Source organism: Catharus ustulatus, chromosome 9, assembly GCF_009819885.2.
Source record: "Catharus ustulatus isolate bCatUst1 chromosome 9, bCatUst1.pri.v2, whole genome shotgun sequence".
NCBI lineage: Eukaryota > Metazoa > Chordata > Aves > Passeriformes > Turdidae > Catharus > Catharus ustulatus.
The window spans coordinates 30,911,004-30,933,409 of record NC_046229.1 but is presented as its reverse complement, the minus strand read 5'-3'; the positions used below and the strand labels follow the sequence as shown (position 1 = coordinate 30,933,409).

General features: G+C 46.8%; 1 protein-coding gene across 1 annotated transcript; it reads left to right on the top strand.

Moving 5' to 3' along the window:
- The first annotated feature begins 4,649 nt into the window (after positions 1-4,649).
- Positions 4,650-22,318, top strand: TMCO1 (transmembrane and coiled-coil domains 1). Its single transcript, XM_033067344.2, has 7 exons — positions 4,650-4,788; positions 5,560-5,637; positions 8,726-8,785; positions 12,651-12,697; positions 13,310-13,377; positions 16,481-16,625; positions 21,993-22,318. Exons 1-7 carry the CDS (start codon positions 4,719-4,721, stop codon positions 22,089-22,091), a joined length of 567 nt encoding a protein of 188 aa, XP_032923235.1. The 5' UTR covers positions 4,650-4,718; the 3' UTR covers positions 22,092-22,318.
- The last annotated feature ends 88 nt before the right edge of the window (positions 22,319-22,406 follow it).

The following is a 22,406-nucleotide window of genomic DNA, read 5'->3' as shown; positions in this document are numbered from 1 at the left end:
CTGGGAAAGGGTCTGGAGCACAAGGCTGGGGGGGCTCAGCCTGGAGAAAAGGAGGCTCAGGGGGAGCTTTATTATTCTGCACCTGAAAGGAGGTTGTGGCCGGGTGAGGGTCGGCCTTTTTCTCTCATGTAACAAGAGGAAATACCCTCAACTTATTCCAAGGTTTGGGTGGGTAGATTGGATATTAGGAAAATTTCTTCACACAAAAGAGTGCTCAGCCATTGGAACAGACTACCCAGAGAAATGGTGGAATCACCATTCCTGGAAATGTCCAGATGTGGCAGTCGGGGACAGTTTCATGGTGAGCAGTGCTGGGTCAATGGTTGCCCTTGGTGATTTTGCAGGTCTTTCCCAACCCTAATGACTCTGTGATTCTCCCACCCCAACTGAGCCCTAGTCCTGCAAGCTCTCAAATTTCTATTAATGACCCCAATCCAGGAATAAAAATTACACTTATGCCTTTGGCAAATGGGAGCTGTATGGGAAGAGCCGTGAGCACTGTGGAGGCCAGGATTCAAAGTCAAAATGACCTCAACAAAATGGAAAAAGGATTGGCAATATGTAGGGTGCAAGTCATTGCAGACAAATGTGATCATGATCCGTGGCAATGCAAGATAGGAACTTGCTGGCTAGCCAGGCCTTTTACAGATAAAGATCTGGTGTAGAGTGGATCAAAGAATCAATTGGTGATGCTGCAGTGAAAAAGGCAAACATGCCATTGGGGCATATAAACATCCACAGGTTTTGAGAAGGGTGAGGCCTGGTGGAGACAGTCCAGTGGGGACTCAGCAACAGCCCAGGGTCTGGCTTTGTATGACTGCAGGACCCATCTGTGTTTAGTCTGGGGAAAGTCTCTGCTGGGCTGTAAGGCTGTGGGGATACAATAACCATTTCCAAATACATAAAAGGCTGTCACAAAGAGAAAGGGAATAAGTTGGTTTTTTTTACCAGTAGGGATTAAAACAAAATGTTGCCAGCTCAACAATGTAATGAGGACAATTCAGGGACATTTTCTAGGGTTGAAAATGGTTAAATCCTAGAAAAAGTTGTTTAAGGAGAGTAAGGACTCTCCACTTTTAAATCTGAGGATTTAAAACAAAACAAGAAAACAGTAGACATGGTCCTGTATGGAAAATGTTTAGTAGTGCTTATTCTGTTTTGGGGCAGTAGCCAGCCCAAGCAGTGCCCCAAGGTTCCAGCCCTGTTTGGAGAGGATCAGAACTCTCCCTTAGGTTTCTAACTTCAACACGGCAAAACAGGTGTGAGATGTTTGCCAGACAGGTCCCATGTCCCTGCCCTCATCATGCAGGATGTGAGAGAGGATCTCCTGGGAAGCCCTGACCCCTCTGCCCACTGCTCCCAATTCCTCTTCAGCAGTGCCATGGGAGAATGGCAGTGCATGCAGCCGCTGCCAGGGAAGGAAGAGCTATATATGGATGAGAACTTCCTGCAGGGACGAATTCCTGTGGATTCCCATGGCCCCGTGCCAGTTTCCAAGCACTGACCATGGGCACAGCTCCTGTGCACCCCACTGGGATTCAGGAGCTATTCACAGCTCTTCTTTCTTATTCCAGCACTGACACAGCTGGATCTGGATGGCAAAACCCCCTCAGGACAGTGAGAGTTCAGGGTTATTGAGTTCTCCTCCTGTCTGCCCTCCCTGCTGCCCTGCTTGGGGACAGCCCAAACCCTCTGCTGTGCTGCACCTGTGTCAGACCGTGCTGGCTGTGTTGAGCTTCTCTGTAGGATGCCCATCACGGCATTTCACTTCCAGGCCCCCTTATCACTGGACATGTGGCAGGAGCTGACACCTGCAAGGGGAAGGAGAAATAAATGCCTCTTGATGGGCCCTGGAGGGGTTTGAGATAAGGGTATCCAAGGCTTATTTATACAGGACACAAGGAGAACTTGCAAAGGTCAGGTTAACAGCTCTTTCAAAACCAGGCCAGAGCTGTGAACTAGAAGTGAACCAAATCCAAGTCCCAGTTAGTTTCAGTTGGCACCTTTCCTCAAAACTGAGAATTTTACACACCCTTCTACTGGCTACTGGTCACTAAAACACTGTGCAAAGCAACTGAACCTTTTGTTCAGTTTAAGTTTCGAGACTTCAGTATATGAAACCTGCTGGGATTATGTGACTCTGCAATCTGGTTTCAAGGTTGCCTCCATAAATATTACCACTTCTATATCTAGAAGGTTTGTAGACTACAGCAGCCCCTGACTCATGTAACCAGAGCTATGTATTATGCAAATGCCTTCCTTTTTCTCATATCCCAGGCTGGTAGATCAAATCTGACTGCACTCAACCCTCATCTATCCTTTACACATTGATCAAAGCACAGAATGCTGTTTTGAAAAGGAAATGCCATTGAGGGTAATATGCCGTGTGTTGTCTGAAAAAAGGATCTGCTGATAAGGATCCCCGTGTGATTCAAAGTGACAGGATGAAATTACAAAGAGCCTGTTGTCACCTCTACCTCCAGTTCAAAGCACAGACACTGCAGAGAAAAGAGGTTCATGTCACTGACCATCTCCTCCTGGCCTGCATCTGCCAAAAAAAACCATTCAGTATCAATAAGTGATACCATGTGAATCATTTCCCTCAGCAGCATAAGAAAAACTATTTCAAAATACTGCTTTGAGACATGGTACATCTCACAGCCAGGAAAGTCAGGGAGCTCTAAAGAGAGGGAGAGAGGGTGGAGGATGGCATACAGCACAGGGAACTGGATGAGGTGGCACAAAACAATATAGAATCACAGAATGCACTGGGTTGGAAGGGACCTTAAAGATCATCTTGTTCCAAGCCCCTTCCATGGGCAGGGACACCTTCCACTATCCCAGGCTGCTCCAAGCCCTGTCCTTGGACACTGCCAGGGATCCAGGGGCAGCCACAGCTTCTCTGTACCCCCTGTGCCAGGGCCTCACCACCTTCACAGGGAAGAATTTTTTCTGTATATCACAAATCCTGCCACATCACCAGCTGCCAACATCTTCCCGCTCCCCCTAAACTGAAATATCCACCCTCAGTTTCATCCCTGTCTCCCTGAGTCCCGTTTTGCTGACATCAGTTCTCAGTTGTGCCCTGCTGTTGCAGGAAGCTCCCCGTGCCCAGACACGGTGCTGGGACTTTTCCTCTAGTGTGGAGCTGCAACTCTCTGTGACGTCTTGCAGCCACCTGCACACACCTGGCTCTCTGGTTTCCTCGTGTGCCTGTCCCTGGGCTCAGAGAGGCTGTTTGCTGTCTGACCTCACGCCCTCGCTCACTGCTTGTGCTGTCTTCTCCGAGCTACAGTTCCTCAACTCTTTCTGACTGGCATGTTTAATTTAAGGGTGGTAGTATTTTTCCTTTCCCTGTTTTTCACTCAGCTCTGCCCATGTAATCCCACAGTGCACCGCTGTCACCGGCAGCAAACTCCTCTGTTACGTAAGGACAGGCACAAACCTGCCCTTCCCTGCCTGCCCTGTTTCCTTTTCTGTAGTTCTGCTTTCTAGGTCTCCTCACCCCATTACAACCCGTGGGTTTGGTCTAGTTCTGCTGCTCCAGGTGTGATCGCTGGAGCCTCAATAAAAGTCAATTTGTCTGCCAAATCCTTGCCATTATTGCACTGTCCTCATTAATGCACTTCATAGTCCCATCCCATCCGTGAATATTTTACACACACAAGCAATGGGAGATGTGATTCCCTGAGAATCACAGAATGCTGCACTCCACTGCTGGCTCTACAAGGAACGTGTGGGACAGCAACAACCCCTGGTAAAGGGCAGGCAGCAATATTCCTAAATATTTGATCCCAGAAAGTGCTGCCTGGTGAGATGCACTAACAGGGTGTTCACAGAATCACAGAATCCTAGAACGGTTTGGTTGAAAGGGACATTAAAGATCATGTAATTCCTACTCCCTGCCATGGACAGGGACATCTTCCACTAGAGCAGTTGCTTCAAAACCCGTCCAAGTGGATCTTGAACTCTTCCTTTCAGGAAATTAACTCAGGGCAGAGTTGTAGAAACCAGGAAGGCTTCTCCAAGCCAACCTTTTCGCGAGCAAACGCCTTTTCCATCTTCCCTGGCAAGCGGGTCCAGGCACCACGTCCCGGCAAGGTACAGGGAGGGCAGACAGCCCCCCAGTGTCAAACTACACCAGGAGAGGTGTAGGTCGGACTTCAGGATGAATTTCTTCACAGGAAGGGTGATTAGACATTGGAACGGTCTACTCAGGGAGGTGATGGAGTCACCGTCCCTGCAGCTGTTTAAGGTGCTGGGTCCCAGGTTGGACTCGGGATGATCGCGGAGGTCTTTTCCAACATAGCTGATTCTATGAACCCCTCGGCGAGCCCTGACACCACGGCCCGGTGTATGGGACTCGGGCGGGCTGCGGCAGGACCTACGTCCGGACCTCGCCATCACAATCAACCTCCCTCAACCCCGCTGAGGGGCGGTGTCCACCGCCACGATTGACGGCCGCATGGCCCAATCAGCGCAGCGCCCGCCGCCACGATCGACGGATTGACAGCTGTTTTGCCCAATCAGAGCAGCGCCCGCCGCGCTGTCCCCGCCCCTCGCCCGTCCTCGGCGTCTCTCACAGCCCGCCGCTCCCGCCGGAAGCGCAGGTGGTCACTTCCGGCCGTTGCTAGGTTACGGGGACAGGCAGCTTCCGGGTGGCGGGTGCACTTCCGAGTGCGCGGCGGTGTTACCGGGTCGGGGGCGGCGGCACCACCATGAGCACCATGTTCGCCGACACCCTCCTCATCGTGTTCATCTCCGTCTGCACCGCGCTGCTGGCCGAGGGTGAGCCGGGCAGGCCGCGGCTGTGTGCGGGGGGTGACCGGCAGCTCCCGGGAGCGGGGGAAGGGTTGGCATTGGGGAGAAGGGCTGTGACACGGGGCTTGGGGTCATCCGAAGCTCCTCACGGGGAGGACAGCGGTGAATGCCCCCCGAACAGCGCTGAACTCTGTAGCAAAGAGCTGGGAATTGGGGTTATTCCCTCCGTGGAGGGAGGATGAAAGGGGACGTAGTGGGTTTTTTTGCTCAGTAGCTGTTGTGGGAAGGATGTGAAGAAATCACCTGAGCTTGCAGTGATGGTGGTTTAAGCTGCTTGAAAAGGTTTTTTTGTATGTCAATGTTTGAAATAGGGGCAGCTTTTCAAAGAAGTGCTGGATAGGTGCCTTTTGGGGTAGTCACAAGTCACAGTTGCTATTTCTGATACCATGCTGTATCCCTAAATCCCCTTTATCCCCCCGTCCCCAAATCTTCATCCCACACCTGCAAAACAGGTTTATCAATAAAAGTAACAACTGAAAACTTGTTTCAGTTTCACACCTATAACCCATTTCATGGTTTATTTTACAGTTCCATTTTACATGGAACTTGGAAGGGGGATTTAAAGGAAAGGGATGGTGCGGTTTGCTGGTGCTTTGTGCTCCTTCAGCTGTGTTGTAATAGGGTTTTGTAAAGTTTATTTAATAAAGTTTAATTTCTGCACGTGGATTTGCTCCCTCATATCAGCGTTATTGCAGGAGGTTTTTACTTCCCTCGTCACTGGCTGGGTTTTTGTTTCAGGTATAACCTGGGTGCTGGTTTATCGGACAGACAAGTACAAGAGATTAAAGGCTGAAGTGGAAAAGCAGAGCAAGAAACGTAAGTACTCACCAGGGGCTTGTTTGTGTCCTTAGTTCTGGTCTTTTGCTGGAGGAAGTTCAGCAAAGACCTTTTGCCTTGTCTAAATTGCCCCTCCTGTCAAAGGAGGACAGGAGGGAGTAAGAGATTGGTACTGGCATCTTTTTTCTGCACATGAGCAGCCAGTGTCTGAAATAAATATCTGAAATAGGTTCAAAGATGCAATTTCTACCTTTCAGGGGCAAAGAGGAGAATTTGAGGTCTCTAGAAAGAAAGAAGTGGAGTTGAGTAATGAATACCACGAGGAAAAAGCATTTTATGTAAAGATTAAAAGTGGGGATTGATGGTGGGCAGTGAGTAAAGACAAAGCCATCATAGAAAGGTCTGAGCAATCATCTGATGTAAAACCAAATTATCCTACTGTAAACTGGAGCAAATAGGTTAGGAAATAAGTCCCAGGTTCACTCCACAGAGAGGAGGTCTGGGAGAGGGTAAACAAAGGATGAGGGAAGAAGAGAAAAGGGAGCTGAGGGTGAGCAGTCAGAAGATCTGCATCAAATATTAATAGAAATGGTAAACAGGAGGGAGCATGGAGTGTTTAAAAGGGCCTGTCTGTATCAGAAGCAGAGTTGCAGAGGAGAAATTCTGACCTTTCAGCCTCAACTGTGTACACCCTCCCCGAGTTACAGCAGTGAGAGACAGCACACGACAACTGGGGCCAAAATAGAGCTGGTTTTACCTTACAAATATCTCATCATGGTGTCAGTGCTCCTTAATGCATGACAGAACAATATTATCACATATTGCTCTTACCAGCCCAGCTATTCCAGCCTTCCCCTGAGCAATTTAAACTGAGGAGCTGAAGTATAGTCATGTTTGTGTCACAGCTCCGACATTAAGGGCTTTTGTCACCACAGCAGGAGCAGATGGGGATTGCATCTCTGCCTGCCTCACTTGAATCCCACTTGTCCTGTGTGTGGGATGGAATTAGCCCCAGAAAAGCAAGTTAGAGAAGGAGCTGAAACCCAGCTGCAAACTTAGTGTTTGTGCTGTTCAATTCCAAAAGCAGTTAGCAGGGCTTAATCTCTAGGGCTTAATGATTGCTGTAGGAGTTTAATGCTGTTTGCTTTTATAGCTCTCCTGGTATCTAGGCTATCATCTGTGAAAGGAGTGATGTGAGGTTCGTGCATCTCAATTAGTTTCTGATCTCCTGGTCTGATTCCCCAACCCTCCCCGCTCCCAAAAAAAAAAAAAAAGAAAAAGCTGAATAAGGAGTCAGTAAAAATTCTGCTTTGTTTTTTTTCTCTTCCCCTCTTGTGCTGAGGACAGATGGCTGACCTGAGCGCTTACAACTTGCCAAGTGGACCACTTGAGCCACACCTTTCAACTGTTATCTAACACATCTGAAACAGGAAAAAACACATTTGAGACCTTTAAGCTCTCCCATGAGAGTCCTAGCGATCCTTAGTATTTGCAAAAACAAAGGGGCTGGGTAGTGTGTTTGAGCAGACATTGTTACTCTTTAATTTCATCTCTTCCTGTCCTCTCCTTCCTAGGGAGAGGCTCAGCGTTGGCTGAGGCTGCTGCAGAGGTTGTTCTGGGTGAATGTAGGGGGACATTTGCAAGGCTGAAGGCTGCCCCTGGAATTTCTGATGTGTTAATGTGGATGTTCCCACCGACAGTCCTGAGGCAATTGGGGCCTGGAGTTCCTCAGGCTTGGCATAATGCTTCATAGCACTGTCTAGAGTTTAGAGCTGGGGCTGTAGGGTTATGTGGACTGGGGCAGGGACGGATTGATGGGCTTTTCCCAGCTGAATTTGGCATAGGGGGGGCTATGGAGACGGTGTTCTGTGAGCCCTGGGTGCTTTGTGTCACCTGACACCTCTCTCCAGTATTCCCGAGGGACACAAGCTCCTTGTTTTCCTCCCAGCCCACCAGAGATCTTCTTGTTCCTCGGGAAAAGCAATTGTACCTCACTCCATTGCCGTGGAAGGTTGATGTTGAGTGACTTGTCTGGGCTGGTGTGATTTTCTGAGGAGTTGTGACTGACTCACAGGCATTTCATAAGGCAGCTCTACAAATCCTGCTGTGGCTTGGAAGGTTGGCTGTTTTCATTTCCTCTGGGCTTTGAAATCAGGGCTGGGAGGTCTGTGCTGAGCTGGTACTTCCCCCAGCAGTCAGGTATCTAGGAGCTGACAGTGAGCCAAAGCTCTTTGCTGGTAGGATAGATATGGTACATGCAGTTTGCATAAATACAGAGAGTTTAAAGTAAAAAAGGGTTTCTCTCTGTTGTTAGGCCATGGTCATGCTTCATCATCCTTGCTTCCTGAAGTACTCTTGGTATAGGTCTTGAATGAAAATCTCTCTTGCTTCCTGAAAAAGCCTTTTTTGCTGTCCCAGAACCTCCTTTGCAGCTGAGCAGCACATTTACTGAGTTCCCATTTCCCTGTGCTGGCCTGCTTTGCTGCAGTGCTGATTGGTGGCAGGTGCTCCATGCATGTCTGATTTGGGGTTTTAGTACCTTTGACCTTAGGCTCTGCTTTAAAATATTGGAAATACTTCAGTACTAATGAATTGAAGAATGGAGAGGCTGTGGCTGCCTGCTTGGACAGCATTTCCCCTGAGAATGGCTGCCTGTGAAGAAGGGATGTAGGAGAACACAGACTTTCCTGTATTCTGCTTCCCACTGCAGATAATCAGGAGCAGAGCTTACCACAAAGCTCTTTTCATTCCACTTGCTGAATCAAAAGTACTGTCTGATACTAATGACAAATCAGCAAGGGTCACTTGAGCCAAAATTGTCCCCAGACTGCTCAGTCCACAGTGTAATGGGCTCTTGACAGAGTTCAGAATTAACCCTTTAAATATGTTTGTATCTTATCCAGGGTTTTGAAACTTTTTTGTTACAGGTTTTTGGGTTTTTTTTGTTGGATTTTTTGGTTTTTTTTATTGGTGTAATCAGCCTTGGTAGTTGATAACTTGCTGATTCTGAACACATTCTTAGTCCTGCTTGGCTCCTTTTTGTACCCCTGTTCTGCAGAGGAATGAAATGTTTGGTGTGTAAAAAAGAAGAGGTGTAGAAATGATGGAGTATCTTTTCCTTTTGCAGTGGAAAAGAAGAAGGAAACGATAACTGAATCAGCAGGCCGGCAGCAGAAAAAGAAGATAGGTAAGACTGGTGCCTCAAGAATGGTGGAAAGTGAGAAACTGATGGAAGTCTTTATCCTTTCCTTCCTTTCAAGGTTATTTGTTCATTTGCCTTGCTCTCCCAAGGCAGATACCCAACCTCCTGGTGGTTTAGATCAAATGGGTGGATCCCTGAGAGGAGCAGCACCTCTTGCTGAGCTCCCTGATTTTTTTCTCCCATTTTAGCCTTGATATCCACAACTATTACTGACTTCAGCTGTCAAAGCTCTTTGCTGCAGTGCCTTGGCAGCTTGCTGTAGCTACAGGACTCTAATTGTGATTTTGGTTATTTTTTTTCCCTTCATTTGAACACTTTAGAGCTGAAGATGTTCATGTTAACTGTAGCCATGCTTAGATTAATTTCAGTTTTGATCAATTAGTGGTGCTCAGTTTTAGGCAGTGATTTATTTTTCCTTTCTTTTTCATTGTCAGTAAGCAGAATTCTTTCTGGGTTAGGGTAACTTTTTAAGTACTGAACTAAGCAAGAACAGGGTAAAGAGATGTTTAAAGGTTTTAGGAGGATCTGCTATCTGCAGGACTCACAACATGCAGCAAAGCTCAGTAAAGTTATTACAGAGATCGTGGCAGGAACACTTCTGAGAGCTCCTGGGAGTTGGTTTCCTCATTCCTCTGTAACACCAGGTAGCTGGATTAGTCATTTGATCTGTACAAAGCTTGGGAATTATAAACACATCTTCAAACAGTTCTTCCTAGGTAGAAAACCTGTTGTCGTTAGGTTCCTGAAGGGACAGGAGCCAAAATGCTTCCTCTTGTGCACTTCAGTTCTTAATCTTAACTAATCCCTGCATGGGATGAACACTGCTTGGTGGATAAGGCAACTTTGGAAGTGACCATATGTGACAACTGCAGATAACATTCAATAAAAAAAAGTGTGACAATGATTTTTTTGCAGGGCACCATCCAAGCTGTGTTCCTAGCAGACAATATTTTACTTGTGCTTGGACTAAAGCAATAAACAGTAGAACCTGAGGACTTCAGATGCTCCACCAATTTTTATACACTGAAATAATCTTGTTTTGCAGATGAAAAACAAAGCACAAAGGGACAAAGATCAGAACTTAGGAAGCAACCACTGGTTTTGTTTGCTGTGATGCTTGCTGGCCAAGCCTAAGATTCTGACACTGTGTTTTTAATTTTTTTTTTTTTTACAAGTGCTGCATAACTTCAGTATTTCATTTGTGTTCAGGAAAAGATGAATTATTGGTGTTTCTGAAAAATGAAACCTTAAAGTCACACTGGACTTCCAGAAAATGACTCACAGCTGTTAAATGGTTTGGAAATCTCTGATCTCAGTAACTTGTCAAGATTTCAAGGATGTCAAATCATTCTGCAAGATGGGGCATTGTTGTCACAGCAAATCTACTTGTGCTGGAGTTCTTCCAAGTTCTACCATTTTAGTTAACAAAAAGTAAATATTGAGCTGAGGCTTTATGGATAAGTAACAGCTGTGGTACAGACCTGCCTCAGTTGCCATCTGTTCTGTGCACAGAATAAGACAGGAGGTGTGTGGATGGAATTACTTGGTTTCATAAGGGATGAATCATGCATGTGCACAAGTAGGTAGGGGGAATGTTGCTTGGAAATGCTTAATTTGGTGTTTCCTACTTAAAACCCTTCATTTTTAGCTGCAAAATGAACCAGTTGTCATGTTATGTCACCCTGGGCACTGCTGGAACAGGACACCTTTAGCATTGGTGTAGCCTGTCATTTTAATTTAAAGAGATGATTTGTTAGCTTAAACCTTGCTACTGCTTTCTGTGTCCATGTGCTTCTGGAAGAAAAGACAGTGACATTCCCAGGAGTCCACACAAGTGCTGGATGGACAGCAAAACTAAAACTAAAATCCCCCAGTCTTGGCACATCTCTAAAACTGTATCCTCATAGTTTGTGTTCCAATGAGCAGAGTAAGATGATTTTGGATTCCAGGGAGCTGCTTGTTAACCAAGTCCTCTTCCTCTGTGACTTTACCCAACTGTAAACTACCCAGCAAAGTGCTTAACAGGCTGTTTATGTGTGATTTGGGCAGGAATAGACCATTTACAGAAGTTGGTAAATGACCCAGAGCATGTTCATTTTGAATCTGTAGAAATAGGTGAGAGATAGGTCAGGTATGTTGGGCAATCAGAGCTGTGTTCTTTCCTCTATGTAACCTTTAGTCCACCTAAATAGATGCTTAGTTATCAGCAGAGGGGAAAAAACAAGTGTTTGTGCCAAATGGGACTCCTGAAGAGCTGGCTTGTGGTTGCTGAAATGTCCCAGGACACAACTTTCCACCTAGCTCAGGAAGCAGGTGTCTGAAAGGTTCCTGCCAGAGGGGATGGTTTGTAGTTTGGAGCAAGTGGAAATAGCAAAGAGGGTTCTAAGAAATTGGGTAGGGATCTTGCTGTTGCTTTCCATAACACTGACTGTGAGTCCCTGTGCTTAGCTGGGGCTTGGGAGAGAATTGTGGAGTTTCTGAGCTGCAGGGCTCTTGTACTGAAACTTCAGTGGGGATCCTTTGAAATTCCCATGCTGGCAGCTGTTGGTAACCCTTCTGCATCCTCCCCTGATGCCTGGAGAGGCTACCTGGAAAAGAGGCTAGACAATACTAAAGGAATAAAGTAGTTATTTATTAAAAGCTCTTCAAAGGATTCACCTTGGGCAGTGCCAGAGCCTGGCTGTGGCTACACCCAAGGTGGGCTCAGAGTCAGGAGTTCTCACACTTTTATAAAAGTTTGGGTCCATTCCCATATTGGGTTTAATTGTCCAATTCCAGCTCCAGGTTCTGCAGTCCCACCCTCCCAGATTCTCTCCTCCATTCCCTGCTGTTTGCACTTTTTGGGGCTGAAGCTGCAGCGGTGTCCTTGGTTCTGGGGCTGGAAAAGGACTGAGCTGGGAGGAGAACTTGTAACACTTTGTGTGGAGTTCAGAGTCACACACTAATGCAGTGCAGAATCTGGAAAATATGAAAGCTAAAACTTAAGGCATCACCCCCTTCACTCATGCTGCTCTTTGGATATTCCTTTGTTATCCACATCCTTACTTCAGCTGGCTGCTGCTTCCCAGCCCTGGCTGCCCCTCTGGATCCTTGGTCTGAGGGGAGCACAAGGCATGATGGGGACATGGGACAGGAAAGGTGACAGATAGTGGGTAATGCTGAAGGCCAGAGCAGCCCTCCAGTTAGGGACATGGAAAATACCCTCTTGAAAATCTGAGTATCTTTGAAGTCTGTGCTGATTTAAGGACAGACTAAACTTCCAAAGTATTTCCTGCAAAGCACAGTAATACACTCCTTACTGAATTAGGTAGGAAATCTCTTTCCTCTTTGGAGAATCTCCTAGGTATGAGAAGGGTGCAAAATTCACTACTAAGACCAACAGGATTTTGGCATTGCTGAGGTGCAGCTCTGTGCATGGTTTTCTCTTTTGAGACCTCCAAAATTAAATCCTTCCTTACTCAATGTATTTATGACAGTGTGCAGCAAATTGATCAGTGCTCCCTTTGGGAACTGTGGTAGAGGGGCACTGTTTTTATTTCCTGGCAGCAGTGCTCATGCTCCTATGTGAGTTGGTTGAGTTAGCAAATCTGACATTTCTTTCAAAAATGCTGAATGGGTGATTCCAGCCGCCTCCTCTCTTTGTGCCTGACTTGCTGCATGTTGCTGTGGTGGAGAAGCAGTTGGCTATGAACAGTTTTTCACTTTCTACTGTCTGGCAAAGAGAGCTGGAGTTGATTTTGGAAGTGTTGTTTGTTTGGAGAGCCAAAGAGGTTAAATTTTCCTGGAAATGAAAACACTCTGGTTTCTAGGTTGACATAACTGATTATAACTGTTGTTTTTGTCTTTCCAGAGAGACAAGAAGAGAAACTGAAGAATAACAACAGGGACTTGTCAATGGTATGAGAATTTAAAGCCTGTTCCCAACTGCTGAAGATTTCAGTCAGTTTTCCAACAGAAAGACTTTGTTCAATTGGCAGACAAAGCTGCTTTTCCTCTGGAAAGGTCCTTCTGAATTTTCTCTAATAACTACAGATTTTAGTATGAGCCACAGAGTTACTGCCTCATCTCATACCAAACTTTAGCTATTTTCATCTTTATAAGTCTCCATGATGTTTTTCAAAGTAGAATTAATTTTTCTGGCTTCCTATAACTTTGGTCATTGTAATGATCCCCTGCTGGGAGTCCCCTGGGAAATCCCCCTGATGGGTTTTGTAGGCTTAAGGAACAAATAAAACCAGCCTGTGCAAGGTGACAGGACAATTCTTGAGCATTTTCTGGTTTCATCTCCTTGAAGCAGCGCTTCCCATCACTGGCCCACGCTGTTGCTGCCTTTGTACCCAGTCTCTTTGGGACTTCTCCAGTCGCTTTTACAACTCCTCTGCCTCCTGGAGCACTCTTTTTCCCTCTTGATTTCAGTGATCTGTACAAAGCCTGTTTTTAAGGGTGTGAGCTCATAATACCTCAGTGTGGGCCTGTTGTTTTAAATATCTCTGCCATTTCTGCTTGCAGGTTCGGATGAAATCCATGTTTGCCATCGGTTTCTGCTTCACTGCCTTGATGGGAATGTTCAACTCCATGTAAGTATCAACTTCCTGCATTTTTTTCTGAAATTTTTATGGTGAACCTATTTTCCACCTTCCCTTTATCACTTGAAGTGGTAAGAGTAGCATTGTCCAGCCAAGAACCATGAATAAATAAATAGATCCATATTTCTTATGAAGATGTGCTGGTTTGGTTGTCACATGCACGTTCTGCTCAAGAGGGAACACTGAGTACTGAACACAAGCAAATAGAACAAATTGAATTCAGTCTAGACACAGAATTTTTATCATTTCTCCATGGGAACATCCTGATTAGGGCAAGTTTGGTGCATGTCAGGTAAACATTTTCAGTCTTCAGCTGCTTTGGCTTTGCTGTAGTGGTGTGACCAAAGAATGCTCGTGCAAACCAAACTGGGTCAGCTCTCTTGCCCTTAGAAATGAGCTGTAATTGCAGAGTTTGTTGTTGTACTACTTGAGGTAATCAGAGTCCAGATACAAACAGGTCCAGGCATGGGCTCCAAGCTTCATTTGTTTTAGAAGTGACCTGGGATAGGTGTAGTTTAAAAAAAAAACAGAGAAGAAACCCAAAACTGGTATGCATGATTATAGACAGCTTTGTTTCAGATATGCAAATCTGAAGGGCTGTGTTTGGCTTTTAAAACTTGATTCAGTTTAAATGTGAACTGTTGGCTGTTCGGTCTGAAGATGGCATGAATATTGTTAGGGTAACCTTTAGGAGCTTGCTTGATATCTGGGCAATATCCTTGCCCTGCAAACAGGATTTTACAGGATTTCTTGGGCACTGAAGCTTTTTGCTTCTGTGCTGGCAGTCCCCAGGGTAGTCAATTGTTATTTTTCTGGAGATCTGGGGGTGGATAAATTGCAAACATGGGGTAACATAATAACAGAAGTGCCACTGTGTGGATCCTTTATTTATTCAGCTTAGTCAGACTTCAGCACTGAGTGTTCTGAGCAGAGCAAAGCAACCCAGCACTGGAGGATTTTAAAATTTGGGTCGGTGATGTCTCATTTCACTGCAGCCCTGAGCAGGGCTGGAGGTGCATCATGAGCAGTGAGGGGTCTGAGAGGGCATTTGTAGGGTTGCACCTGAGATTTCCAAGTGCTTGCCTTGCTCTTTGGGCACAATACAGAGCACCAGCACCTGCCTCTAAAGCAAACTGAAAAACAAACTAAAAATGCTTTACCCCACTGTGCCCACTTTCCCAGAGGGGGAAGAGGCAGTTGCTCTGAGTATTCTTTGACTAACAAGTACTACAGAACTGTAAATTTAAGAACTTCAGGAAGGGGTTGATTTGGGTTAAATTCTATATGGTTCCTCCTTCCATAGATATTAACTTAAAAAAAGGTAGAAGAAACCAATAAACTTCTACCAAGCTTGCTTGTCTTGTTCCTCTTTTGGGGATTCCTGCCCATGGAGACCATGCCACTGAACAAAGAACCTTTGGGCATATCTTTGATGTGAACCTTTGGGCATATCTTTTATTTAACTACCTCTTTCTTTAGAGGGAATCTGAGCTGCAGGAATATCCATGGAAGCACTGTGGGTGTGGTAGGAGAAGGAGAAAAGGGCGACACCTGCAGTGGCTGCAGCCACGTTTGCTGCTTTTCCTGTTCTTGTATGAGTTTATAGCTGCTGGGGAAAAAGGAGCAGGAATTGTGTGGAAGCAGCACCCTCTTTGTAGATGCTGCTACTCTGAGCACCTCACCATTGCCAAGTGCCCCCTTAGTCAAACTGGAAATCACTGGAGGATTTCCTGCTGTCATTCCTGGAGTATCAGCAGTACTGGGGCAGCAGGTTGAACTGTGATGGAAGGATGTGGAAGTGTCAGCAAGGCTGGTTTAAATCCAAAGAGCAGAATGCTGTGCCCAAGACAAACAGCTGAGTGACTGTTGTGGCTTAAAAGGTTCATTATGGCAGTGAGATCTGCAGCAGCAGTGGCCTCCAAGCCACCAGGGATTTCACCTGGGGCAGAAATTACCTTCTGTGTGTCTCAATTTTCTCTTGCCAGGAACTTTTTCATTCCCTGCCTTACTCTAAGAGCTGTGCATTCTGGTACCTCTTGATAACTGTGAAAACCTGCTGGAATTAGAAGCAGGTACCTCAGGGTGCTGCTGCTGAAGTACTTGTCATTCTCACAGCAGGAATAACGCAGAATTTTAAGCCACTGGGGGATGTTCCAGGGAGATAAACATCCGTTCCGAGCTCTTTTGCCAAACTGCCTGTGAGATGTAAACAAAGTTGGCGTGTGTTTGAGCCGTGGCTGTGTGAATGCATCTCCACAGGAAAGAAGGCTCATTTAGGATCTCTTGAAACAAGAAACACCTGTTCGAAAATCAGCACATGCAGAGAAAATAACATCCAAATATGCACATGCTGATGAGGCATCATACACATCTACATCAAAAGATTGGGTCGACTGTCTGGCTTGGGAGAAATCTTTGCAAACTGGCCAAAATTCACACTCTGCCTGATGCCCTGGAATGTGGGCCTGGAGGGATTCCAGGAGCAGGACATGCCGCTCACAATGTGCGGCATCATCCTGCCTCTGCACTGCCTGCATCTCCACAGCTAATGCAGGGAAACTGGGCTATGGAGTGTTCTGCTGATGGCTCTCTTGTGCATGCTGAGGAGCACAGCTGCTCCAGGGAAGGAAAAGGTGTCTTTGATTTACGCTCTGGTTTAAAAAATGCTGTTTTGCTTGAAGCAGAGGGTCTGTCTCGTTGCAGTAACTGCAGTACAGCAGGTGACAGTCATTCATCTTTTATTGAAGTGCTGACTGTCTTCTGCTAAGTCTGACTTAGAAATAAAGTGCACCAGGACACTGCAAAACATCAAAATTTCATGAACCAGCAGCTTGTCCAGGTGATCACCTAAATCACTAGGAAACACTTTGATGATGGTAAAACTGCTCCTGAGGGAATCTTGCCCTGAGGAGGGCTTGGGGAGAGAAATGTCTTTATCCTCCTTGGTGTAGAGAGGCTGGAGAAGGCAGCAAGGCCTTTTAGCCTTCCATGTGTCTTTACCTGCTCTGGTGGCCTGTTGGTGATGCTCACTTGTTCTCTCTATATCCAAAAGCTCTTCTGCTGTCTCCATTGGTGATGCAGTGCTCTTTTCCAGATTTGACGGCCGAGTGGTGGCAAAGCTTCCGTTTATCCCCCTCTCGTACATCCAGGGTCTCTCCCACCGCAACCTCCTGGGGGAGGATTACACTGACTGCTCCTTCATCTTCCTCTACATTCTCTGCACCATGTCAATCAGACAGGTGAGTACATTTTCTCTGGAACAGGGAAAGCATATCCCCATCCAGGAGGAGGACTATTGCACATATAATCTTGGATCAATTTGTGGTTTCTGTGTTTGTCTTCATTCCTGTGCCTCACATTCAAAGCAATTCTAGGCTGAGATCATTAAAGTAGTTGCTGTCCTGGATGGGCCTGGAACACTTGGCTGGAGACTTGCACCAGGGCTCTGGGACAGAGTGGGCAGAAATGGATTCCTGATTTGTGTGATAAGTCTGTGGATTGCCATACCAAGGGATTGTCTCCATCAGAAGCTGATCTAAATGCTACTCCTTAGTAATTACGACTTTTACAGCACTATGTACATCTTTACAAATAGCTGCATCTTTAGGGGGAACTTCCCAGGTGGCTTGCAGCTCTAGAAAAGTTTCATCAGTCCATAAAGCTGCTAGGAAAGTGAGGAAAGAGTTAAAGCTGTTCTTTTGGGTTTGTCCTTCCTGTTTTTGCTGGCTGCCTGTTTTTTTTCAGAGTCTCAAGAAGTGTACCTTTGGTGTCAAGTCTCTCCCAGCGTTAGGGACGTGACACAGAGAGGGGGCCTGGTGTGGTAAGCCAAGAGTAGGATCCACAGAGCTCTCCAGCAAAGCTCCATAGTCCCATCTTTTGGAAGAGGATGAGGATATCAGTGAGGATAAGGGACCTGTTCAGGAAGGTTCATTGGCAGCTCAAGTGGCAGAATGGCTGGTGAGGACAAGAAGGCCTTCTCAGTGCAGCAGGAATTCTATTTTATTTTCCACTTCCACCCACAGGATACTGAGGATAAGTTAATATGCTCTGGAAGAACGCTGGTACAACTAGCTGCAAATTACCTTCTCTTCTGTATCTATATTTCTCTTTTCTTTGATTCACTTCCTGAAGTCTCGCTGCTTTTCTCTCCCTCACTTGTTGCTTTTCCTTAGAGGTGCCAAGGAAACAGACTTAAAGCAGATCAACAAAGGGAAGTGGTGTGTAATGCCAGGATCTGGGGTGAGCTTGATGGAGCAGCTCCATAGCACAGAGTTCCTTTAGTCACAAAGTGCATGCTGCTGGATGGATTTCCCCACAGCCCTTTGTATTGGGTGCTTGTGCTGAAATGGATCCCAGTCTGGTCCCGTGCAAAAGCAGATAATGAATTGTAGAATCACTTAAGCTGAAAGGATCACCTGGGGGTTCATCTGGGCACCCCTCACTCCAACAGGCCCAGCTTCACCAAAGGCCAGGCAGGGGCTTCCTCTCTCTCTTTGCTGCAAGACAAACTTTCACTTCCCAGTGATTATCACAGGGTTTGCTGCTTTGAAGGCACTGAGAGCTCTTATTGAGCTCTTAAGATCACCTTCAGAATTCCTGGGATGCTGTGGCCTGATGCTGTTCCTTCAGGCAATCTTGGCTGGTACTGCTCTACCTTACCTGTTACATGGGAAGTCCTTTCTTTACAGTGTTGCAGATTATGATAGGAAACTAAATAGCAACACCAGCAAGATTTTTCTGCACCATTGGGTTGATTGGGGAACTCTCTTGCTGAAAAATCCCTCATTTTTTTTGTCCAAAAATAAAATTCTTGTGGTTAATTCTAATGCTGGGCATTTCCTGATGATTTATATGGTGAAATTGGTGGGCTGCATGAGCTGAGGGGCAGAAATGCCAAGCTCTTTACTGTGGGTTGAGCTTTCCATAAAGCTTCTGGGAAAAAATTGCCCTTGTGCTCAAGAGCTCATGCTGATGTCCCTGTGGAGGAGGAGAGTGAGTTTATTGCTTTGGAGAAGGGTGTGAGACTGCAAACTCCACAGTGCTGCCTTATCTACGTGACCATGGTTAACAATTCCTGCACTTCTCCAGCTGTCAGGCAGCTCAGCTTCTTCCTCCTTGCTGCTGGAGGGAAGGGCAGGGACACCTCAGTTTGCACAAGAGGTCAGAACTGAAGCTGTGATTGCTGCTGGCATCCTGCTCCTGGCTTTATTGCTGTTTGAAAGAACCTAGGTGATAACAGCATTGGGAAGAGGACTTCAGAGCTGTGACAGGCTGGGGGAGAGGGCAAGAAAGTAATTAAGGGCTTAAAATGGTGCCAAAGACTTGCACTTCGTGCTTTGGGTAACCTTGGAGGTGAAGGCTTTGTGATCCTTTGTATTTCACGGTGTGCAGAAGGGGAAATCTTGCCAGGTTGGCCTCAAATCAGGTGCTGGCTCAGGGGAGGACAAGTGGGAGTCGGTGTCTGGCTTGATGCTGCTGACACAAGAGGAGGAGCAGACTACCGAAAACCAGGGAAAAGGTTGTGAACAAACCAAGGAGATCATAGTCCCTCAATCTTTCCTTAAATCCTGGAGCTGCCTGTGAAACCATCAAAGACAGGGAAGAGAGATGTTCCTGTGGAGCTCAAAGGTAGAGCAGGAACTCGGGTGTGTGTGGAAAAGCAGTGACCTGGTGGGAAATGCAGGGGAGTCTGCGGGGGTGGGAGACGGGGGCGGTGATTGAAGTGGCATTAGTGGGACAGGCAGGAGCAGCATCAGGGACTCTCTTCATGTGGGGGTGATAAACTCTTCAAACACTGACTGGGAAGCTTTGCTGCCTGTGACCTGGCCAGCATCTCCCAAAATAGTCACCTCACAGTGAGTAACTTCCTTTGCGCTGTTCCCAGCTCTCCCTGGCACGTAAATCCTGTCCCCTAGTTCCTCCTGCCTTCCTGTTTGGAGAGAGGAGGGTTGCTGGGAGAGGCCTTCCAAGGGTCCTTGAGCTGTTGGGTTTTCAGCTGGGAAAGTCTGCTGCTGGGCTGGGTGGGAGGTGCAGTGTCAGGGTTACATCCTCTGTCGCTGCTCCTGCTTCTGAGCTCCCAGGCTTCACCTGTGCTGTTTGGGAAGAGGGATACGCTGCTGTTCCTGGGCTGTTTGCTGCTCTTCACTTCCTTTTCACACGCATCTGAACTGTAGATTAGGCTGCTTCTCACTGAAATGTATTCCCAGTGGGAAGGGGAGCCAGCAATTATCTCTACTGCCAGGATTGCACTTTCCCACAGAGCCTGGTTGTAGGGCAGGGAGCCACTTGCTGCCTTGTCTGAGGGCCCTTCTGGGTTTGAAGACCAAAGCAGGAGCAGCTCCCATGCTTCCTGCAGTCATTTAAGGAAAGATCAGAAGAGCTCAGATGAGACATTTGGATCCCTAAGTCTTACTCTTCCCTCCCTGCTCCTGAGGGTGATGGTCGAGCTTGTGTTGCACATTTCCTTGTCCAACAATTCTGCTGAACCTTGCCTCATCTTTGGTGTTTCCAGGTATAGATTTCAGAATTGCTGTCCAGCAAAACGTGCTTTGGAGCTAGTGTGCAATGCTCTGCCTTCCGAGCAGGGTCTGCATGTAGGGGTAATGCTGGACAGTGTCTGAGTCTGGAATTGAGACAGACTGTCATCTCTCTTCCTCTTCAAGCACTTGGAATAAACTTTAGCACCGCAGTTCTCCTCTCCCTCCCTGCTAGAAGGAACAGGGAGGAGGCAGTGCAGGTTTCCTTGGTTCCATGGATCGCTGCTAGGATCTCTGCTCCGTGGGTGAGCCGGCAGGACACCGGTCCTGCGGGCTGCTGGCTCTGCAGCACCCTCTGGTGTGCTTGCTCTGTCCCTTGACTGCTCCTTTCCTCCTTTCTGCCCACTAAGAGGAACCACAGCAAGGAGTTAATGCTCTCCTACATACATAGCTGCTGAACATCAACCAGGGGCTGGTTTATGTATGCCAGGACTAAACCTGATGTAATTCCTCTTCATGTCTTCCTTGTGTGTGGGCTGAAACCTTCTTTTTCATAATCTCAAACTGGAATGAATCCCAATTCTATTTTATTTTAGCTACTGTGAAATTGCAAAACTATCTGTCTTTCTTTTTTCTTTTTTCTCTTCTCTCTTTTATTTTTATTTTTTTTTCAGTTTATTCTCCTTCCATGATAAAAAAGTTGAAGAGCTCTGTGACCTTGCAGTCTTACCTATCCTGAAGTTATTTTGGAGAGGACACTGAGGATTGAAGAGAATCCTTCCTCCTTTTGTTGTCTCGATAGCCAGCACTGGTGGTGACACGAGGAGGCCACAGTTTTTTTCTTCTTTCCCCTGTGTCTCAGATGTCCCTTTTTTGCCAGCACTGCAGGAGCAGCATCTTGAGCTGGAGTTCCTTGCAGTGAAGGATGAAACTCAAAGAACTGATGGCTCTTTGGAGTTGCACTGTTGCGAAATTTAAAATTCCACAAAAATCAAGAAAAAACATTCAAATTTAAATATTCTGTTGTGATTTTTTTGGCTTATGCCTGGCTCTGCTAATTAATTCTTCCCCTGTTTGTTGTTTTCCACTGAAACACCCTGGATGCAGATGAGGTCATCCCACTAGTCAGGTTTTGGGGTTTGCTCCATATGTCCTGTTATCCTGCATGTCTCCAGCACCCCATTGTTCTGTGTGCAGCACTGGCATTCATGTTAATTCTGGGACTAAGCTCCTGACTTGCACTTGGCACACACTCTAGTTGCCATGCTGCTGTCCCAAATTCCAGCTGCATTAGGAGACTCCAGCTCCCATGGCCACCACCAGCAGTGCTTTCTGGAATTTGGGAAAACCGAGAGGTGCAGGGGTCTGTGTGGGAGCAGTTAGATAAAACACCATTGCAATTTAAATAGTGTGTGTAAACACAGCTGACAATGGGAAAAAATCCTCATCCAAAATATGGCTTCTGTTGAGGTGGGGAAGAATGGCCCAGCCATTCTTGTCTGGCTCCATGCTGAGCTGTTTTGGACATATAGGGAGAGAGGTTCAATATACAGTAGCCAAATGGATTAAGACTATGTGGGTGAGAACCTGAATCTGTTGAAACAAGTGGGGAGGTTTTACTTGTGCTGCTGGAGAGAGTCCAGCAGAGACCACAGAGATGATTTGGGGTCTGGAACATCTCTAATGAGGAGAGACTGCAGGAGCTGGGCCTCTTAGTCCAAAGAGAAGACAGAGGGAATCTCATCGTATGAACGTCTCAAAGGTGGGTTTCAGGTGCATGGTGCCAAACTCTTCCGTGGTGCCCAGCAACCAAATGAGGAGCAGTGGCCGTGAACTAAACAACAAGAAATTTCACCTCAATGTGAGAAAGAAATTCTTTACAGTGAGAGTGGCAGAGCACTGGAACAGCTGCCCAAGGAAGGTGTGGAGTCTCCCTGTGCAGAGATATTCCAAACCCACCTGGATGTGTTCCTGTCACCTGCTCCAGGTGGCCCTGCCTTGGCTGGGGGGTTGGACTGGATAATGTCCAGAGGTTCCCTCTGACCCCAGCTATTCTGTGAGCAGAATTGAAATTTCTCCCTCTTTCCCTCACCATGGTCTGACCTCCGCTGCTCTTTGCTGTTCTTGCAGAACATCCAGAAGATGCTCGGCCTTGCTCCTTCCCGGGCTGCCACCAAGCAGGCAGGAGGCTTCCTTGGCCCCCCACCTCAGGCAGGGAAGTTCTCCTGAAGCACAGCCCTCACGGGAAGCCTGACCAGTGCAACGAGACTGCTTTGGGGAGGTAACAAGACGAGGATTCTGCACCGGGCATCACTTGTCCAGAACCAGGCTATGCAGTATTGAAATCATCATCCATCTGGAGTATTCCACCAGCAGTTGTTCATCCAACCAAGAAACTTGACTCGGAAGATAACGCGACCTTTGTTTCTGAGTAATAAACGGCATGGGCATGTTAATTTATGTTAACGGCGTCTGTTAATTGGGCGATGGGAGCGGGCCCGGCTTGCGGACAGCTGGCACGCCCCGGGCGGGGCGGGCTCTGCC

What these genes read in the sequence shown, in the direction of transcription:
- TMCO1 (XM_033067344.2), top strand. Translation starts at nt 4,719, where the DNA reads ATGAGCACCATGTTCGCCGACACCCTCCTCATCGTGTTCATCTCCGTC. An exon ending in GGAAAAGCAGAGCAAGAAAC is followed by an intron (nt 5,638 to 8,725) that starts GTAAGTACTCAC and finishes TTCCTTTTGCAG; the next exon opens with TGGAAAAGAAGAAGGAAACG. An exon ending in GCACCATGTCAATCAGACAG is followed by an intron (nt 16,626 to 21,992) that starts GTGAGTACATTT and finishes CTGTTCTTGCAG; the next exon opens with AACATCCAGAAGATGCTCGG.